The sequence below is a fragment of the Leguminivora glycinivorella genome, chromosome 3 (genome assembly GCF_023078275.1).
Source record: "Leguminivora glycinivorella isolate SPB_JAAS2020 chromosome 3, LegGlyc_1.1, whole genome shotgun sequence".
Taxonomy (NCBI): Eukaryota; Metazoa; Arthropoda; class Insecta; order Lepidoptera; family Tortricidae; genus Leguminivora; species Leguminivora glycinivorella.
In genome coordinates, this window is record NC_062973.1 from 26,287,216 (window position 1) to 26,307,321 (window position 20,106).

Below are 20,106 nucleotides of genomic sequence, written 5' to 3' on the forward strand. Positions count from 1 at the left end.
TGTATCAGTGACAATCAGTGACACTTCTTCACAGGTTGCCAAATATCAAAAACCATTTGGACAGCCCTACCCAAAACATTTGAAGTAAAAATGCGCCTGTGTGCGGCTCGTTTCTATGTAAATGTTATTGGCGTATTCGTTTAATCCACGCGTTCCCGTCCAAACTGCTTGTATCTGCTTTAAACCGGATTAGGGTTGGTACGACTCGATTACACGGAAAGGGGTATGTTAATGGGTAACAGTTTTTAGGTGGAAATTAAGGATTTGTGTTTGGGTAAATAAAATGTTTAAGTAATAATGAAATGGTTGTGAGTTTTGGGTTATTTAAAGTGCTGGTAAAGGGGTTAAAAGTTATAAGTATTTTGAGGTATTTATTATTTATGAATATAGTAAGGCGACATAGCGACTTCATTAATTGTTACACATCAATTAAGCACTTATTTTTCGATTTACAAAACCTAACCCAGGAACAGGAAGGTATGTAGCTTTTTTTAAAAACAAAAGTTTGTAGTTGTATATAAACAAAAGTACGTAGTAACTACTAGTTAGTCAAGTCCAAGACTGTGCTCTAAATCTGGAATATGGAAACTATGTAGTATGTAAAAAGCATTTAATGCGAAAATATTGATTACCGAAATTTGATTCATGACTAATCAGCTAACCCAAAAGTTACGGCGCCGTAAACAATTACTTACCCCTTCCTACGTCAAAGATAAGTTTTACTCTAGACTAAATATTTGTTTTTAGTAAAAATACGAACAATTGAACAACCTAAAGCACCAAAAATACCCGACGAGTTACGACACATCCATGAAAAAAAAACCTCCATAAACCATATTTTATTGGCCGATCAATAATATTTTATACGCATTCAATAACAACCAGCGTTCAAGCGTATAAAGCAATAATTACACCGAATGGTACATAAAGAAGATTTACACGAAACAGTCCATGGAAGTCGTAAAATCCTCGAAACGGGAGTTCTATAAACATCCCCAGAGAAAGACTATACAGGGTGTAAAACTCAAACGGGCGAATCTTTTAACCGTGGTGAGTATAGGACACAAGATAATGTAATTAGATAAGTTTAACTTATTTTTTTTCCATATAAAATAATTCGGCCTGCAATGCAATGAAAACACAATCGCGTTAAATGCTCGTTGACAGTTGTCATTGACTGTCATCGCAACCACGTTTGCAGCTGTACATTTCTGCTGGGATATTTATCAAAAACTCATTATGGGAAGTGATAATTAAGAGTAACTCAAAAGACCTTTCAATTAATGATAACACTAATGAATTAATAAATAACCTAACCACAAAATTACAATTTTGAAAAAACCCCGACCGCGACATAGTAGACCGATTTTCATGAAACATGGCTAAGAACACTCCGGACTTACTCAGCTTTCAGACAAAAAAAACTAAATCCAAATCGGTTCATCCGTTCGGGAGCTACGATGCCACATACAGACACACACACACAGACAGACCGACAAACAGACAGACAGACACACTCACAGACAGACACGTCAAACTTATAACTCCCCGTTGTTTTTGCGTCGGAAATTAAAAAACAAAATGGTTTATTTCCAAATTAAAGGTACTCAAAGTTACATTTTATACTGACCCCCACACTAGGCTAGGCCTGTCCCGTGAAGGAATTATATGCCTGGTTTCATATATTGCCCGTGTAACGTTTACACGCTGTATAAACATTCCCAGAGAAAGACTGTATATCCCGGGTCCAATAAAATAAATCCGGCGACTCCATAATAACATTCAGAGGTGAATTATTTTCTAATCCTTGGCTTCCCGGCCTAATAGTTTGCACGTGCTGGCATCTCAGGGAGGAAAACATCCGAAGAAAAACACAATAATGCTCGCTTAACGCGCCACCTTCATAATTGTCTAATAAATTCGGTAGTAAAGCCAGGGCTGTTATTACAACCGCTTCAGAGAATGTAGAATCTTTTAAACTTTTTTTTTAATGGGCTTACTCTTGGCCACAGACTAGCCAAATGCAAAGTGGCCTACGATGGAGTGAGCTCGCCCAGAAGATGCCTGGGTGGCTAGCCGAATGGCACAATCGCTCACGAAACGCTCACGAAACGAAGCGCTAGTAGATATCTATCTCTATCGCGCTTGCGTATTGGCGCGACAGAGCCAGCAGCGTATCGCTTTCGTTTGGCGTCGGAGAAATGCCATTCGGCTACGGGGCCTGTTCACTCTTGATTTGAAGGTTTCCGGGTTGCTACGCCGCGCCGCGGTCCCGGCGCGGTCCCGGGTTCGAATCCCGGTAAGGGCATTTATTTGTGTGATGACAGATATTTGTTCCTGAGTCATGGATGTTTTCTATGTATATAAATAAGTATTTGTATATTATACTTATATATATCGTTGTCTGAGTACCTGCCACACAAGCCTTCTTGAGCTTACTGTGAGACTCAGTCAATCCGTGTAAAAAATGTCCTACAATATTTATTTATTTATTTCACAATGCTGACAACGAGGAGGCACACTGATATTTTATCCCGCCAGGCGGCGCCAGTGCGTGTCAGTGTCATTCATATGTGAGATAGAGAAAAAACATATGTATGATCTTCTCGGTCTTACGTATGAAATTATTTATCTGTGCAATGCAAGTGCAATGGACTAATAGGGTGGCGCCATCTGTCATAACCTTTGAATGTGCCTCATTGTCTCCCGACCTGACAGTGACAATTCGCTGTCCATTGCCTGTACAACAAGGAAATATTGACGTTTAGTAAATGTTACTAAAAAAACTAGTGCTACCAGAGAAGCAAAAGTAGTGACACTGTGAGTGTAGTGTGTTTGGACAGACCAACGAGTGTGAACGCGACCAGTGGTAACGTTGAAAGTGAACGCAGCTGACGCGCGAATGAGGGTAGATTGCGCGCTGTCTACGCAACTTTGACGTCCACTCGCCATCTTTAGTTTTCCGTGATCATGATGCTTGCAACTGCGTCGAATTATCGGGACGTCAACATAAATCAAAAAGGTAATCACGGTCTATATCCAGGTAACGACAGACTCTTTCGTTGTTTTCGACTACTTTTCTTAACAAAAAATGTTTTTTTTTTTAAACCACGTCGGTAGAAAACTGCCCGTGACCCGCCTGATGGAAAGCGGTCACCGTAACCTATGGACGCCTGCAACTCAAGGGGTGTCACATGCGCGGTAACGATCAACTAGAAACTTGTTACATCCAGATTAAAATAGCAGCAACAAACTCTGATAAATTTCATTTTAGGCTCAGGGAGTATGCTTGTATGAATCAGAATGCCTTAGATGCTCACTTGCCTACAAATCACAAACATCTGGGGGGTTATCATGACGTGCTAAAGCCGTTCAGTTTAGGTTGAGAGAGAGGGACGGAGCTATGTAACTGATATAGCTGTGTCCCTTTCTCGCAACCTAAACTGAACGGCTTTAGTACGTCATGGTAACCCCCCTGAAGTCAGAAGTCCATGCTTGCAATAGTTTCAAACGGTTGCAGGACGAGTTGGAGCGCAGAGACTTTTCTTATAATGTGACAGTGTCAAAAACCGCCTTCAAAAATAAGCGCGTTACAAAACACGGAGAAACTAAAAAGCCAAAAATAAAAAACCTTTCAATTCAGATTTCTTATCGTATTGCAATAAGCTAAACATCCAAATTATAAACAAATCAATTATTTTTGGAGTCGGTACCAGATCTGTTCGTCGCCTTGCTATTGCCTGTTTCCCCACCCAACCATACACAGGCTGGTACCGACTCCAAAAATAATTGATTTGTTTATAATTTGGATGTTTAGCTTATTGCAATACGATAAGAAATCTGAATTGAAAGGTTTTTTATTTTTGGCTTTTTAGTTTCTCCGTGTTTTGTAACGCGCTTATTTTTGAAGGCGGTTTTATTTTTTGTTAAAAAGTTTATTTATTTGTTGATTTTTAGTGGTTCCTAGTGATATTATATGTATCAGTCCGAATACATGTACAGTAGTGAAAGAATTATCCTTTAACTCCTAACCATTGAGGAGTTGACCTTCCATCATCAGCTCAGCGACATAAAATTATTACCATCAGACGTAAATACTGGTGTACCTTTGAAAAATAGACTAAAAACATTACATGTGCCTATAACATTTGAAGAGTTCCCTCGATTTCTCCAGGATCCCATCATCAGACCCTGACTTGGTGCCAATGGGACCATCTCGGGGTTATACCGGTTCGATCAAAAAAAAAATTTTGAAAATCGGTCCACGATTCTCGGAGATATCGAATAACATACATACAAAAAAAATAAAAAAATAAAAAAACATTCAGTCGAATTGAGAACCTCCTCCTTTTTTGAAGTCGGTTAAAAAGTAACTAAAGAAAAGTCACTTTTGACACTAATTTAATACTAACCCACCCGTATCGTATCTAGAGTAAATGTTTGACCAATATCAAGATTCGAATCAGGCGGAATATTAAAGCTTCCTTATCGATGGTAAATCCGAGCTAGCGGCTAATGTCTCTGTAAGAAATGGGAAGAAACCTCGAGAAGTGTTAGAGCTGAGTTATCTCTACGGGCGCAGCTCTATATAAGATTACTATCGTTTGAGGATGCTTATGTAAGTTTAGTAAGACCAAGCGAAATTTTTCACCATACATTTCAATGGGATCTGTGGCGACATCTACCGTTAAATTAGGTTTATGCGTCATTGGACTAAAAGTAAATATGGCGATGTATAAAAATGTCTACATATAAAATAAAAATTGGTCCGAGTATTAGAAAGCCAATACTTCAAAATGTTTAAGTCTTATCAAGTCGGAATATAAAAATGACTACTTTCAAAGTATACAAATGTCTAAGTCTTATCAAGTCGGAATATAAAAATGACTACTTTCTTTACATAGGTCCAGGCCCCTATTTCACCAAGTTGACAGGTTCTACAAACTATCTAATCTTGGCTCACTGCCTGCGGACGACCTTCTTGATAAAGCGATTATTGTTATAATTTTAGCCATTTATTCCTTAATAAATTTTACATGCATACATTTTCGTTTCTCATAATAAATATAACAAAAAGTAATTTTAAAATACATCGCCATATTTACTTTTAGTGTCGCAACATATTTATATTTTGGTCTAATATACAGATGCACATTTTTATACTTCGTCAAAATTATATACGCCCGAACTTATGTAAGTGGACATTTTTATACATCGTCATATTTACTTTTAGTCTAGTGCCGCAACATATTTATATTTGGTCTAATATACTGGTGGACATTTTTATACTTCGTCGAAATTATATACGCCCGAACTTATGCAAGTAGACATTTTTATACATCGCCATATTTACTTTTAGTCCAACGACGCATAAACCCCACGAATTACGAATCTAACCATGAGTTTGCTTGAATAAGTTCCAGTCAGATCTTTTCCGCTCGAACTCGAGTGAGTAACTTATGCAATAGGACTAGTTTCCAGATCGAGCGCCATCTTAGCGGTCTCGTGTCGTGCATAACTTCTTTTTCCTTTGCTCATTAATGTTGTTTAAAGTGTAATATCGATAGCTTATTATACAGTAAACTAATGTTGTAGTGAGAAGCTGATGAAGAATTCATCTCGAAACGCGTTTAGCCACTTTTCTGTCGACAACGGCCGGTAGTCCACGCGCTCTTGTAAAATCTAGCTATCAATTTACAAGTGCTAACTCACCGTATACTTTTGTACTTACCATACCAAAATCACTAATTAATATTAGCTCATATCACCTTGACACTGACGAAATAGGCGTAAAAAAAAAACTTATGCAATATGCTAGTCTCGTCAGACCATCTAGCTTTATCAGTTAGTTTTATATGAGTTACTCGTGACGTTCATCTGCATATCACACAAATGTCATCAACATTACTCCATCACCATTTACCACAACAGCTTAAAGGTATAAAAGTCACAAAGACGAATAAATAACCAGCAATATTTTCACGCCATCCACCCCACCAATGCACGTCTCCTTAGATTAATGTAGCTCCATACATTTATTTTCAACTCTGTTCAACAAGACACTAGTCTATCCCCACCTTTATGCAACACCAACTTCAACACAGTAGCTACCATGTAGACTGAAGTAAAGGGTTGAAATTGTCTTAGTCCGTTTGGCGCATAGAGTGTTTGTAAGGTGGGTGAGGTATGAATTTTGTTGAAGTTCTTTTCGTGTCTATCTGAGCACTTTGCAAGATAAAATGTGTACGAGATGGTGCATAGATCAAGCTCGTGGCGTCTGCGAGTGACGGCGGTAAGCTGGAATCTTGAGTAAGGTATGGTTCTTATGAATTTTACAGTTACAGTCACTAAATAAGTGATGATTTCTGTACCTTCGTATGACATTTCAAACAAGTCGTTAATGTGACAAGGTATAGAAATCATCACATATTTATGCCGGTGACTGTACTTGCTCAAAAGGCAGAGATGACTAAGGACTAATAAAGCTATATCAATTTAAATATAATAAATGAATCAAGTTTTTTATTTTTTAAATATCCAACGTTATCTTGGGTCACATCTGTTGCGGTTTTTTTTTTGGTAAAAAAGTCAGAAGATATTTTCAAAAAATTAAAAGTAACCTTTTTCGCCATTTCTCGGGCTGTCACACTAATCCTAGAACCCTCAAAGCAAAGTGGAAAAGTTTGATTCACGAAATATGCACTCAGTGCGAGTAATGTTCACAACGGCCTATAGGCGGACTAAAATCCGTAAAAAAAATATGTGTTACTATTTCTTTCTCACGAGTCTCACTACTGAACTAGAACATAATTATATACTCGTTATCTCTCCAGAAAGCCACAAAAATATAAACACATGTATACAATCGCGCCTGTTTCCCAGAGTGGTAGGCAGAGATCACGGATTTCCATTTGCTACGATCCCAACCACTTTCGCTTCAGACACTTTTTTTTATAACGTTTCTCATACACAATAATACACGGTGTTTTAACCTTACACTTTTAAGGAACCCTAAAAAGATGGTTCGCGTCTAGTTCCCAGTGGCAGGTGCTGCATTAACTTCCTGTACAATCACCGGATACGGCAGACAGGGATATCACTTTGGTCTGTGGTGTCATTCCACCATATAATTTACGGAGAAAAAGAAATCTTGGTGGCATTTTTACCCAAGACTGAAAATACTAGGTATGAGAATAAATAGTTGATCAAGTACCAGTCACTGTATCGTTTGATTATCTTCAGTAGACTATTATAAATTAATTGTGTAAAACAAAATTAACAGTTGGCAGATACAGTTACCAACGGCAAAATAACCTCATCTTTGAGACTTGAGACTTTACAGAAAATTTTGACAGATAATATATTTAATCAAACAATTACGATAATCTCTAGAAAAGTGTCCATAGATTAGCTAAACTTGAGGTAAACAAACATTCATAAAAACTGAGAGCAAGTTAGGACATAATCATTGCACGGTCTCTGTTCAGCTTCAGGGAGGCTAATAGTAAGTCAAGACGTGTATAAAGTAAGTAAAATGTTGTACCACACAAACAACAATGTTGTATAATGTTGACCAGAAATGGTGTACCTTTTACATGAAAAACAAAGTATCCATACAAATGAAGCTAACACCGGACTACACGTAATCGATTATATCGCTCGCTCAAAGCGATAAAATTAAAAAGGCGGGACAGGAGGCGATAAAGAGATAAAAGGAGACCGTTTATAACGTTGATTACGATAGCGTTGCGACGCGATCCGTTAAGTGCTGTCCAGTAGCACCGGCGTAGCGACAGCAAAAACATTTCAATTCTTTTTCAAGAATTTTATTTTCGTGTCTTGTTTCACAATGGCTTCATATTTCTCTACTTGGTCGCGCGAATCCTGTTATGGGCCGGTTGCACCAAACCATCTGTCACCGTCAAAGCGTTCGCTAAAACGTATTGTATGGGAAGTTCCATAGATCTCTACCGCGTGACGTTGATAATAGTTGATATACTTCACTGTGTTTGATCCAACTGGCTCTAAATGAGGAGACACACTGACATTTTATCCCCCCAGGTGGCGACTGTGCAAGTGCCTAAGCATGTCACTGTCAATATGTGAGAGAGAGAGAGAGAGAAAAAAATCATCTTCTCGCTCTCACTTATGAAATTCTTTATCTGTGCAATGGACTAATAAGGTGGCGCCATCTGTCATAACCTTTGAGTGCGCCTCCTCATTGAATATATTTTCGAACATTCGCCATTGTCGGCATTGTCACTGACACTAACTAGCCTGGATCAATTTTGAACAGAAAAAGTCGTGATATTTTACTTATTTTACCAATCACTTCATACAATAATTTTAACCCCCGACGCATAAACGACGACACACAGATATGCATATATGATATTGGTCTCGTTTTTGTCCAAACTTTGATGATGGGATCCTGGGATAAAAAGTAGACCAATACATCTGTGCATTATTTTGATGTTTGTAATCGATATCTTTCTTTTTATCCCGGTCAATATAAGTCTACATATTTCGTTTGTTTTGGTTTACGACCTACCCCACAGGAGGCGTTAACCATTTAAAACTCTTAAAGATGTCTTTTTTTTTCAATGAGGTTATGAAATGAAACACCGTTAAGAGTCTACCATTAACTGGGTGGGTATGTTGTGTTACTAAAATCGTAAGCAAAAATTCTTCTGAAAGACAAAAATCAAACACTTTCATAAACATTTCGAGTTGATTTGCTATCTGTACCTAAGTATCAGATGATCGGCGGCCGAGCGTAGCCGGTTGCACTCAAATGATACACTTTTGACAGCTCAAAGATATACCAGCGGAGATATTGACAGCCACGCAATCCACACACAAATGGACGTGTAGAAAGAGGATATTAACCTTTTTCTGACAGGCGATGGATGGAGCGTAATGTTTATTTGTAACGTATACAGGGTTTGACGAAGATAGGGTCATCTGTTTAATGTTAAAATTTGTTTTTATTAGTAAAATATTATAAATACTAATAAATAATACGGAGCAAAAATGTTGATTAAAAAAACGATATCGATTGTCTGAGACAGCCAAACGATCGGAGGCTACAAATTTGTACCCTTTTAATACATTATAAGAGAAAACTACTTGCAATCCGTGTCCTAAATAATATTCATACATAAATTGATATTTCTAAATATTTATGTTGACAAAATTATTTCTTATACACGCTTTCTTTCAGCTTCTTCTTTTCAATTTTCATGTCTTTTTTCAAGGTACACCACAATCTGAAATATAAAAATACGTTTATTTTATCATAAATGGGCTTACTCTTGGCCAGAGACTAGCCAAAGGCAAAGACTTGGCTAACGTAACTAAATTACAATACAGAAACAACAGTCGTATCAACGAGGCTTTAGAAAGGCATAAAGCTTATTAATATACTGACATTATTAATGAATAATAATATGATGACATGATAAAAATTTTCACTGAAACAATTCGAATGACCTAAATTGAAAGCTTAAAATATAGAACCCGAACGAGAGGGCTAACAATCCACAATATTAAAGATACTGAATAATAAAAGGCCCAACTAATGGCTCACAGCAGACAGTATGTAATGTTATAATATAAGATACTAAAACTTTGGACAATAATACTGAAAGAAATTATTGATAAAGTACAGAATCAGAAAATCTCTACAAGACTTAGGAAGGAGAGACCGAAGGAAAAGCCCAGGAGCCTGCCGCTGATAGATTTGGTGATGTTATTGTAGATAGTAAAGAACATGCTTATTTACCTCAAAGTACAGAAGTAGAAGATCTCCACAAAGCTGAGGAAGGAAAAGCCGAGGAACAAGCCCAGGAGCCCACCACAGTTGGCCAAGAAGTCCGTCAGCCCGAACAGCTCCGAGCGACGCATTGACACGAAACGGGGCTCTTTGAAGTAAATCTCCAGGCGGGAATATCTGTAATATGGACAATAATAATTACTATAGTATATGTATAAGAGGAAGGAAAGTTGTGGCGATATTGAAGAAAGTAAAAGCGAATCGTCTGGCATGGTTATGAGATGCGATGCGAAGGATTAAAAGTCATGTGATGAGAAAAGTATTACGAATGATGGAAAGGTGAGTGGAAAGAAGTAATGGGAGAGGAAAAGCAAGGACTGTGTGAGAGCTGATAGATATGAAACGAAAGAATGAATGATGAGATGATAGAAACAGAATCAAAGGTAACCAAATGACTGTGTGAAACGAAAAAAAGTACTAAAATAAGGATTTAACCACCTGCGATTATCTTTTAAAGTCTGATTATAAACCATTTTCAAGGAGTTATTATACTTCTGTAGATCGAATTCGGTTTTAAGGATTTCTGCATCATAGTGAACACTGTCGCAAGACGGCAAACAGTTACATTTTCCATACTTCAGGTTATTTGATGCCAATTCATCTGCAAGACAAATTAAAAACTTTTAGTATTAACACAGAATATATAAAAGTACAAGTACAATAACTACTATAGTATTACAATAAGTGGGGTAGTAGAGTGCTATAGTATTACAATAAGTGGTGGTTACTTTTTTTTTATAAAGGCTTACACACATTTTTTATTATCTTTTGTGTTAATACAGATCGATGGTCCGTAAATTCCATTAAATTAACAAATGATCCAGCCTATAAGTTCCACTACTGGACAATTTATTAGTTATTTTAATGTTACAATTTTATGGAACTTACCTTGTGCTTTTTCAACGCATGCTTGTTGGGATGCTGTACATATTTCAGTGGCGTTGTCATCTGAATTAATAAAAATATTTGAATGAATAACTTAATGTATTTGATATTTTTACTTTACAAGCTTTTAATTTTGCAAATTATCTTCTGATCTCAACCTTGCAAGCTAAATTAGAAAATTGTCAGTGATGCCACTGTCCATTATTCGACGAGCCAAAAGTTTATAATTACATGCATTTAAGTTGAACGATGATGTAAAATTGGTACCGGCAAGTGGATCTGACCATGCATGCAGGAAATACTCCCTTGAGGACATATGCTCTTTGACAATTAAAGTGAGCCAAATAAAACTTGTAGGTATCAAAATAAAATTAGACAAATATGTTATAAATAATAAATTGACTTACGCGGCATGTGGAACCACACACACTTGCATTTCTCGTAGGTGTATAAAGACAAGCATTCCAGCTGGCAGTTATCCGGAGTGTATGTTGCGAAGTACTTCAGATCCCGATCCTTGGGGAAGTAGCACTGGCGCCTGTGGACCGGAACGAAGAAGGTGTAAACTTACATAATGGTATACTCACATCTGTATTACATAAGAAATAGACAGATCACATGAACTACTCGGGTACTAGTGCCACTGTTAGCAATTAAGGGGTTGAAAGAAAACTAAATTGTGACATTAGACTGACAGGTTACCATTAGCTATTCATCTCCATCCATCGGCGAGAGCCTTCGACACAATTGTACCTATATCCCACAGGTCGTGGTGATGTAAAGATTTCTTGGATTAACATTGGTATTGAAATTGTTGAATACGCCATTGTTAAGAAAGTTAATGATACCTGTTTTTTATGCAATGCAAGAAAATTTGTTGATACATTACAGGCACTAATTTATTATTATTATTATTATCTGTCTTTTCCATATCTCGGGACCATGGGGTCCCGGACCTTTGGGAGGCATGCGTGGGGCCGAAGCCAACAGCACAGAGGCCCTTTTAGACATTTTAATCTAAAGGCAAGGGATACACGTGGCGGATACCATCCCCGAGCGCACAATATGATACAACCGGAGATGGTCCCCGCCAGGTGCAAAGACTATTGCAGTGCAGCACTTTTGTGCTGCGATGGGAGCTAAGGTCATGGGTTATTGTTTTGAAAGTTGGATGAACTGGTTAAAGGGCTATGGGAGGAGACTATCGGACACCTGCCATGACAATTAGTCTCACAATTGTAAAAGGCAGGCGGTGACTCGCCAACTCATTGAGTGGGCCCTGCAAAACGGCCGCACGCACGGTGCGACAACAGAGCAACACTTGAGAGTGGCTAAAAGGTTGTCGAGAGGTGAGTCTGCGGTAGCTTGGTTCCTGGTGTTCCATTCAGCAGGCCGCCGGCGTTATGACATTTTACACTTCCAACCTGGAGCATAGGTCCCGCTCTTGCGAATCCACTCTGGCCGGCCGGTTAAGGCAAGCGCAGAGGCGAGGGCTAGATGGAAGTGCCCTTTGGAATAGGGGTCCGCGGTGTCGCCACTCACCGTCAGCTCGCCACAAGCTGCCCCCGCGGGCTTATTATTATTATTATTATTATTTCGTTTTAGACAGGCAGCTGATGCTGGTACGTCTAAATCATAGTTCACTTTGCACGATTTCACTACTTCAAATATGTATTGGTAAAGAAAAAATTCTCCAAAGAAAAGGTCTAAGCGAATGAAGTTATAGCAACAGAGATAAGATAGATAAGTATATAATAGAGGTATCATCATGTCAGCCCTTTATCGCCCACTGCTGAGCATAGGCCTCTCTTCTAGTACGCCATGTACATATCCCGGTCCTGAGCTAGTCTCATCCAGTTGTGACCCGCAACATTGCGGATGTCGTCCACCCAACGAGCTAACGGATGCCAAGCGCTTCTTACGTCTGTAAGCGGCCACCATTCCGTTAACATTTTAGTCCACCTACCATCACTTTGCCTAGCAACATGTCCCGCCCAACTCCATTTTAGTTTGGTAATGAAGAAACCAACGTCTTGCACCAATAATAGAGGTAATAGAGGTGTCTTGTAATAGAGGTATAAGCGAAGATAAGTAGGTCGACGTTCGAAAACTTATAATCCAAAAGGTGGATTTTATTTACATCTATCTATTCTAAAGTGATAGGTATCAACTGCGTTTCTTTTAAATATCAAGGATGTTTATAAAAAAAGATGATATAGATACTTACTGCTCAGGTTTGTAGTTGAACAAACTTTCCGATGTATTGAGGATACTGAATTTGAGAGCCAAGGAGGTAACTTGCTTCGCGATGGCTGCATAATAATATAGCGAAGATTGGGGCATGTCTGCCGGATGCTGGAGATAAATCTGCAAAAAATATCTACACTGTAAAGAAAAACCAAAAGACTTAACGCAAGTATAATTGCCAAAGCGAACATGAACATTAAGGCAAAGTTTCGTTTAGAATTCCCAAACTATTCTGTATTTGTGTACCTAAATTTTCCAGTCATTGCTTTTTGTCTCCACCATTAATACCATAAATCGAGTGAGACGTCCAATGTTGAGAATTACCGCCCCATAGCCATCCTATGTTCAATTGCAAAGGTGTTTGAGTCAATTGTAAACAGACTTGTCGCTCCTCAAGTGAAGCCTTACCTTTGCGATTCTCAACACGGTTTCAGGTCCAAGCGATCTGTAGAGACGAACCTATTAACTCTGGTTGACTCCGTCTCTGAGCATTTAGATATGGGAATTCAAGTTGACGTGCTGTACTTTGACTTCAGGAAGGCTTTCGATCGCGTAGATAACGACATATTATTGAGCAAGCTGTGTAGTATTGGTTTCTCGCCGAAGCTGCTCCGGTTATTTGCCAATTATCTGCGCGATCGACAGCAGTATGTGCAGCACGGATGCTTCGTATCGAAACCCTACCACACGCGTTCCGAAGTCAGTCAGGGTTCGATTTTAGGTCCGTTTCTCTTCGGCTTGATGATAACGGACTTAGCTGCTATCCCTAAACATGCGAGATGTTTACTTTACGCAGACGACTTAAAGCTAATTTATGGAGTGCAACAATTGTCCGACTGCGCATCGTTACAGGAACATTAAGAACAAGCTCCTTTTCAATAACTCCAAGTGCTCCGTGATGACTTTCAGCCGTGCCAATAACCCTATTTTCGCTCAATACCTACTAGGTCCTGATCCCATTACTCGAGTCCAGTCTGTTCGGGACTTAGGAGTCATTCTTGACATGCAGCTTAACTTTCATGAACATATGAAAACGCTGGCAACTAATGTCTACCGGAGGTTAGGGTTTGTGGTCCGAAATGCACGAGATTTTGATCAGGTTAGAATTATCAAATTAGTGTACACTGCGTTAGTCCGGAGTAAACTCGAGGCAGCATCGGTTATCTGGAGCCCGCATGAGGAGAAGTACATACTCTTGCTGGAAAAAATTCAGAAAGCCTTTCTGCGATTTTTATACAAGAAGGAATACGGTTATTACCCATATTTGTACCCATCAAAATTCCTACTTGGAGTATTAGGGTTTAATTCCTTAGAGGTAAGGCGCAACTATGGACTCTTGACTACTGCGTGTAATGTCTTACGAGGAAACTCGGACTGCCCGGAATTGGTTGCACAGGTTGTACGCCTGTTCGTTCCATCTATAGCTAAGGCCCAATTTAATTTCAGACTACGAAGTAGTCAACTTTTAGCTGTGCCTAAAACCCGTACTGTATCCCATGGCCAATCACCACTTGTCCGCGTTCTACGGTATATTAATGCGCTACTCGCATCAGCACCGGAATGTGATGTATTTGCAAGTGGTTGGTTGGATCTGTGTAAAGAATGTATGAGGTTTTGTGAGATGATGGATAAACGTGAATCTTCTGTCTTGTATTAGTTTATCTGTGTTTTTCTTTTTTTTACCTTTTTAGATTGTATTATGTACCTAGTTGTATAAATACTGTCTGTTATCAATTTCACAGTGTATTAGTCCGCTGTAATGCTGTGTAAATTTTTTGAATCAATAAATAAAAAATAAATAAAATAAACAGGATCACCGTTATTGCCTTCATTTTTCACCTCGTTTGACGTTTGACGTGTCTGTCTGTCTGTCTGTCGGTCTGTCGGTCTGTCGGTCTGTCGGTCTGTCTGTCTGTCTGTCTGTCTGTCTGTTTGTCTGTCTGTGTGTGTGTGTCTGTCTGTGGCATCGTAGCTCCCGAATGGATGAACCGATTTAGATTTTTTTTTGGTCTGAAAGCTGAGTTAGTCGGGAGTGTTCTTAGCCATGTTTCATGAAAATCCGTCTACTATGTCGCGGTCGAGGGTTTTTTCAAAATTTAAATTAAAATATTAAGCTTACTCACTTTCCAGCCATTAGAGAGACTGTTGCACGAGTCATCGATATTTGCACTATCTTCAAGCAGTAAAATTTCTAGATCCGGATTCGCACCATTTTCCTGAAAATATTGAAAAGTCTTCAATTGTTTCTTCAAAAAAGTCTTCAATTGATTGTAAGCTACTAGAGCGGGTGAGAGGTCTAATGTAAAATATATACATAGTATTTGATAGCAAAAATGTCATTGAAAAGGTATTATTATGTATTTGTTAAAAATAAATCAATTTTCTAACCCGTCCTCGCCGAGGATATTCCTTCGTCTTCTCTGTTACATTTTCACTCGATGTTGTATATCCAGAAACTATGTCCCAATTTTTAATAGGATCCGAAGAATTCAGGTATTTGTAATCATGTTGGATACTGCAAAAAATAGGTTTATTTATCGTTTCATATTCAGAACAAAACGTAACATTATCAAACACAACCATTATTGTATGTTGGATTTCAATTTCAGTTCTCTATTCTCGTATTACTGATGTTTTATTTTTATTTATGTATAAGCCACTGTGGGGCTCGTTTTGCCACCAAATTTTTGCTGGGATATTAAATTTAACATTACAAGTTTGGTTTTTTGTTACCTTTGCGGGAACCCTATTTTGTTTATATAAAAAAATATTTTGCATTAAATATAATATTACATTACCTTATAGAAGTATTTAAGTAAGTTCTGCAATATTTAAGAATAAAATAATTACAATTCAAAATTCTTTCAAAGTACAATCCATATGAAATAAAACTATGGAAGCGGATTATATCGCGTATAATGAATTTACAATTCATCCCGACGTTTCGAGCACTTTACAGCGTTCTGGTCAACGGATGACTGAGGAAAAACGTCGGGATGAATTGTAAACTTCCAAAGTTTTATTTCATGAGTAACTAATTAACTATATAGCGGTAACAGAAGACAATATTACAATACATATACCTGATGCAGGTTTACTTACTGTTCGATTATTACATTTCGTATGTACATTGAAGAGCCATCCATACCTTTCGGTCCTGAAGATGTCGTTATAAGACAGTGCATTAAAGTTGAAGCACACGCCCTCACGAGTCAACACTTCTTTAAAGCTCCTTTTACACGGCTTGTAACTGCCTCTCCATCGACATGAAGCCATTACTTCATCCACTTTTGGCGCCATCTTGAAATAATATATACACATACATAAACACGAAAGTAATAGACAGAAAATATAGAACTGCTCAAGTATCAGTGTCATTTTCAGATATCCAAATTGTCATATTGCAGATAACCCACACCACAAATGCCTACGGTTGCTAGTCCACACCACAAACTCCTTATCCCACAGTCGACCTCTATGTTGGTGGAATTCTCAGCCCAACAACATACAGGCCATTGAAATTATTGCTTTTACATTTTGAGCTACGGGTGGAATCGAATTTAAATGATAATTTTACAGTTGACAAGTGTTAGAACTTAATATTTATTTTCTTAGTCACTCGTGCAACATGTTTTGAAGAGCTTAGGTCTTCATTTCCAAACACTAATAATTGCGTGGCCGCTTCTCACTTGTCCTTCAAACTCGAGACCTAAGCTCTCCGTAACATCACATGGGGACTGAATATCCGAGAGTTTATCGAATTACTTACGGATGAGATATTAGGTACACTTACTTTTATGTTGATTACACTCACCTTTACTATATGATCTACAATGGATTTATTTGTTCGTGTACGTCCTGTTAAATCAAATTGGAATTTTTCGCATACTAGATAAGCATCCTCCAGTAAAACCCTCTCGTTGCTATAAGTCCTTTAGCAGCAATGTAAGAATTAAATAAATGATTAGTTCATTATTAGAACAAAAAATATACTTAGGCAAAGTGATAAGTCCATAATTATAAGATAAGTACTCAGAAAGACCGTATTACTTTGGAAAATCAAGAAAGTATTGAAATCGCATTATTGGTACCTTCGACCCGTACTCGATTACCTATTATATGTCGACACTGTTTGTGTATTTATTTTGCTAAAGTTACACTTTGAGTCATACCAGTAAAATAAAATGGGTCACATCAAATAATAATAAAATCAAGCAGAGGTGCAAGTTCTGAGTAATTCCTTTGGCCTTCGTCATCTATTTTTTTTGTATTATACTTACTCAATGTCGATATCGCTCATATTATTATATCTCCGTCGATATTTTATCTTCTTATCCGTATAGTTATAAGCTGATGTTTTACATTTCCATTGCGGGCATATAGTTATTGATGGAAACGGTACCTGGAAGGTTAAAAAAGACGGAAAACAGACATTATGGTGAGCTTTAGTTTAAAATGTAAGAATAATTATAAACACCACTTTTTTGGACCAACTGTAGACCAATACTGTGCAACACTGCCACTGAGAGAAATTTGCATTGTGAATTTAACAAGTTCGACTTGTTGCGGTTTATCCGTTTGAATCAGCCAAACGTATGTTTAAAACAATATGTGTCAGGTTGTTTTTATAAAATCGACTTGTTGATACAAATATATTGCCGATTCAAATAACAAGTAGCTTGTTGTTTGAACCAAAGAGCATGTAGGCGCTATTTTCGCCAAAAAACTTGTTGAACGAACATGAAAACTGGTTGTATTTTCTCTCTTAAAATTTAAAGAGTTAAGAATGCATCTGATACTGAAGTTGAGCACAAGGTGAAGGGGTTTATTTCGTAGGCGGCTGGAGCAAGCCGAGTCAGGCACAGAACTACCTACCGCGTTGGCAGTATCCCGAAAAATTGCTCGTTAGTATTAAGACGCTGACGCATCGGAAAGTTGAAATCATGCGTACGCACGTTCATACAAACGAGCAATTTCTCATACACAAAATGGACCTCGATACTGTTAAAGTAGTAGTTGTAGTAGTAATACACTTTATTGTACAAAGATAAGAACACACACATTAAATAAAAAAGAACACACACATAATTTGTACAAAGGCGAACTTATCCCATTAAGGGATTTCTTCCAGTTAACCTTAGAGCAGTTGAAGGAGAATTGGAGACGGTAGACGTTCCTAAGCTAAACCTATACCTAACCTACAAACTATAGCAATATAGACGTTAAATCATATAAATAAATACGTTATACATAATTATAATACAGTTTTATGACTACCCTACATAGATACACAACCTACCTAACCGCAAACATCTTTCTTAAACGGGACCACTTCCACCCCTGAGAAAAAAGGTACATTCCAGAACAAAGATCATCGCCTTTTGAAATTTACCTCTCCAACTGGGACCATCTTCTCGTTGAAGGAGACGATAACGGGACTGTACCACCACTTGTGCCACACTCGCTCAATGAGGATGAAGCACAGGACCACACTCGCCAGAAATGTGAGGACCCAAAACACTCTGAAAACAAATCGTTAATTTACTGCTAAAGTTGAACAAAAACAGCACATGAATATGAGCTACCTGACGTGATGTGTCATAAATAAGTAAATTATTGTATCTTCTCTTATGGGACGTTGACATTACTGAAACATCAAAGTCAGCTTAGTATAGGTATTGATTATAACTTATTTGAATATGACGTGTGGTGATGGGTTAAAAATTTCACTAATCCTATTCCTCTTCTGGTTGCGTAGAATCCGACTGTGTGAGGAACTCATATAGGTTCCATGTATTTTGGCTAGCTTTCTGTCACTGCAACATCACAATTTCATTTTGTTTCAAACCTTTAAAATGTGTCTGTCTCATGTGCTCTGCCTCTCCCTTTTGGGAATGTGTAATAAGTTTATGACCACCAACAAGTATCTTACTTCTCAATAACAGTTAGTCCAACTTCAGTGATATACCGAAGGCCATGAAGGGTCGTATTCTTCGCGAAGTCAAAGAAGAGTTCTATGATGAGGAGTTTCTGTCTTTTCCTCCGCTGCTTCTTGATGTGGCACACCTTCCCGAACTCTCCTGGCACACCTTCTTCTTCTACTTTTCTAAAATTAAAGGTTTGATTTGGGTAAAGTACCAAATAGAAAGAGAGCCCGCAAACGCCCTGTACACACCTGGAAGCGGAGCGTAGAGAATGAGCTGCGGGAATTCGGACTGATCTGGAACGAGGCCAAGACGGTGGCTCAAGATAGAAAGGCGTGGAAGGATCTTGTGGAGGTCCTATGCACAAATGGGATGCCCTAACACAGGTAACAATAACAACAACAACAACCAAATAGAAAAGGAAAAATTGAGTTAGACCGGGTCTAATCAGGACTGGAGCATCAGAGACTTAATTTTCTCAGATGTCTGATGAAGTGCTGCTCTTGAAATAAGGGCGAATCAACAATTTTTTACCGAATGAAATCTGTCCGCAAATTTTAAACTTTTTTTTTTATGAAATAGGCAGCAAACGAGCAGACGAGCCGCCTGCCGCCCATGGGCATAAGCAACATCATGGGAAAACATCGGCCTAACCATCAACTTCATTCTTCCAGGTACCGTTTTCATCAATAACTATATGCCCGCAATGGAAACGTAAAAGACCCTTAAGTAATTAATTTTATTCGTAGTTTTCACGTTTAAAAACCTAACTTAGGTACTGCCAGCAGCGGAGCAGGGCCTAAGCCAACACTACATAATTATTATTATAATCTACTTATTAAATAATAATCTTGTACTTACTCCATTTCCGGACACGGCTGTTCCCACTCAGCGAATATTTCCCACTGCCTCAACTGTTGTGTAATATAATTAATCGAGGTAATTGGGTCAAAAGCCATTACTAATTACGGGATAGGCAAATAGCACCTAATATATGTTGGACAAAGTAAATGGAGCCAGATTTCGATCGGACGTCCAGCCTCTGGGTCAACCGATAGTTTGCAGTGGGACCAGGATTTCCTATTATACTGGACAATAACAAAATATTAAATGAGGTAATAACAATTAAAAATTATGAACTGCATAAAGAATTACGTAATTCCCCGTCAGGGGTAGCACTATTCACTTTATCAAATGACAAGCGAAGATTAATAT

At 38.1% G+C, this 20,106-nt stretch overlaps 1 protein-coding gene across 1 annotated transcript; it reads right to left on the bottom strand.

Moving 5' to 3' along the window:
- Positions 1 to 9,169: 9,169 nt before the first annotated feature.
- LOC125224963 (pickpocket protein 28-like) lies at positions 9,170 to 19,850 on the bottom strand. Its single transcript, XM_048128481.1, has 14 exons — positions 19,753 to 19,850; positions 18,900 to 19,073; positions 18,360 to 18,489; positions 17,248 to 17,369; positions 16,782 to 16,899; positions 16,116 to 16,267; positions 15,356 to 15,482; positions 15,091 to 15,183; positions 12,948 to 13,087; positions 11,128 to 11,258; positions 10,724 to 10,783; positions 10,274 to 10,436; positions 9,785 to 9,952; positions 9,170 to 9,269 (listed from the first exon to the last, which is right to left on the bottom strand). Exons 1-14 carry the CDS (start codon positions 19,848 to 19,850, stop codon positions 9,197 to 9,199), a joined length of 1,749 nt encoding a protein of 582 aa, XP_047984438.1. The 3' UTR covers positions 9,170 to 9,196.
- Positions 19,851 to 20,106: the final 256 nt, after the last annotated feature.

Bases quoted from the DNA above. Each gene is read 5' to 3' on its own strand.
- LOC125224963 (XM_048128481.1), bottom strand. From the start codon at position 19,850: ATGGCTTTTGACCCAATTACCTCGATTAATTATATTACACAACAGTTG. The intron at 19,074-19,752 runs GTAAGTACAAGA...CTTTAATTTTAG, and splicing joins CAGCCGTGTCCGGAAATGGA to AAAAGTAGAAGAAGAAGGTG. The intron at 18,490-18,899 runs GTAAGATACTTG...ATTTGTTTTCAG, and splicing joins GGACTAACTGTTATTGAGAA to AGTGTTTTGGGTCCTCACAT.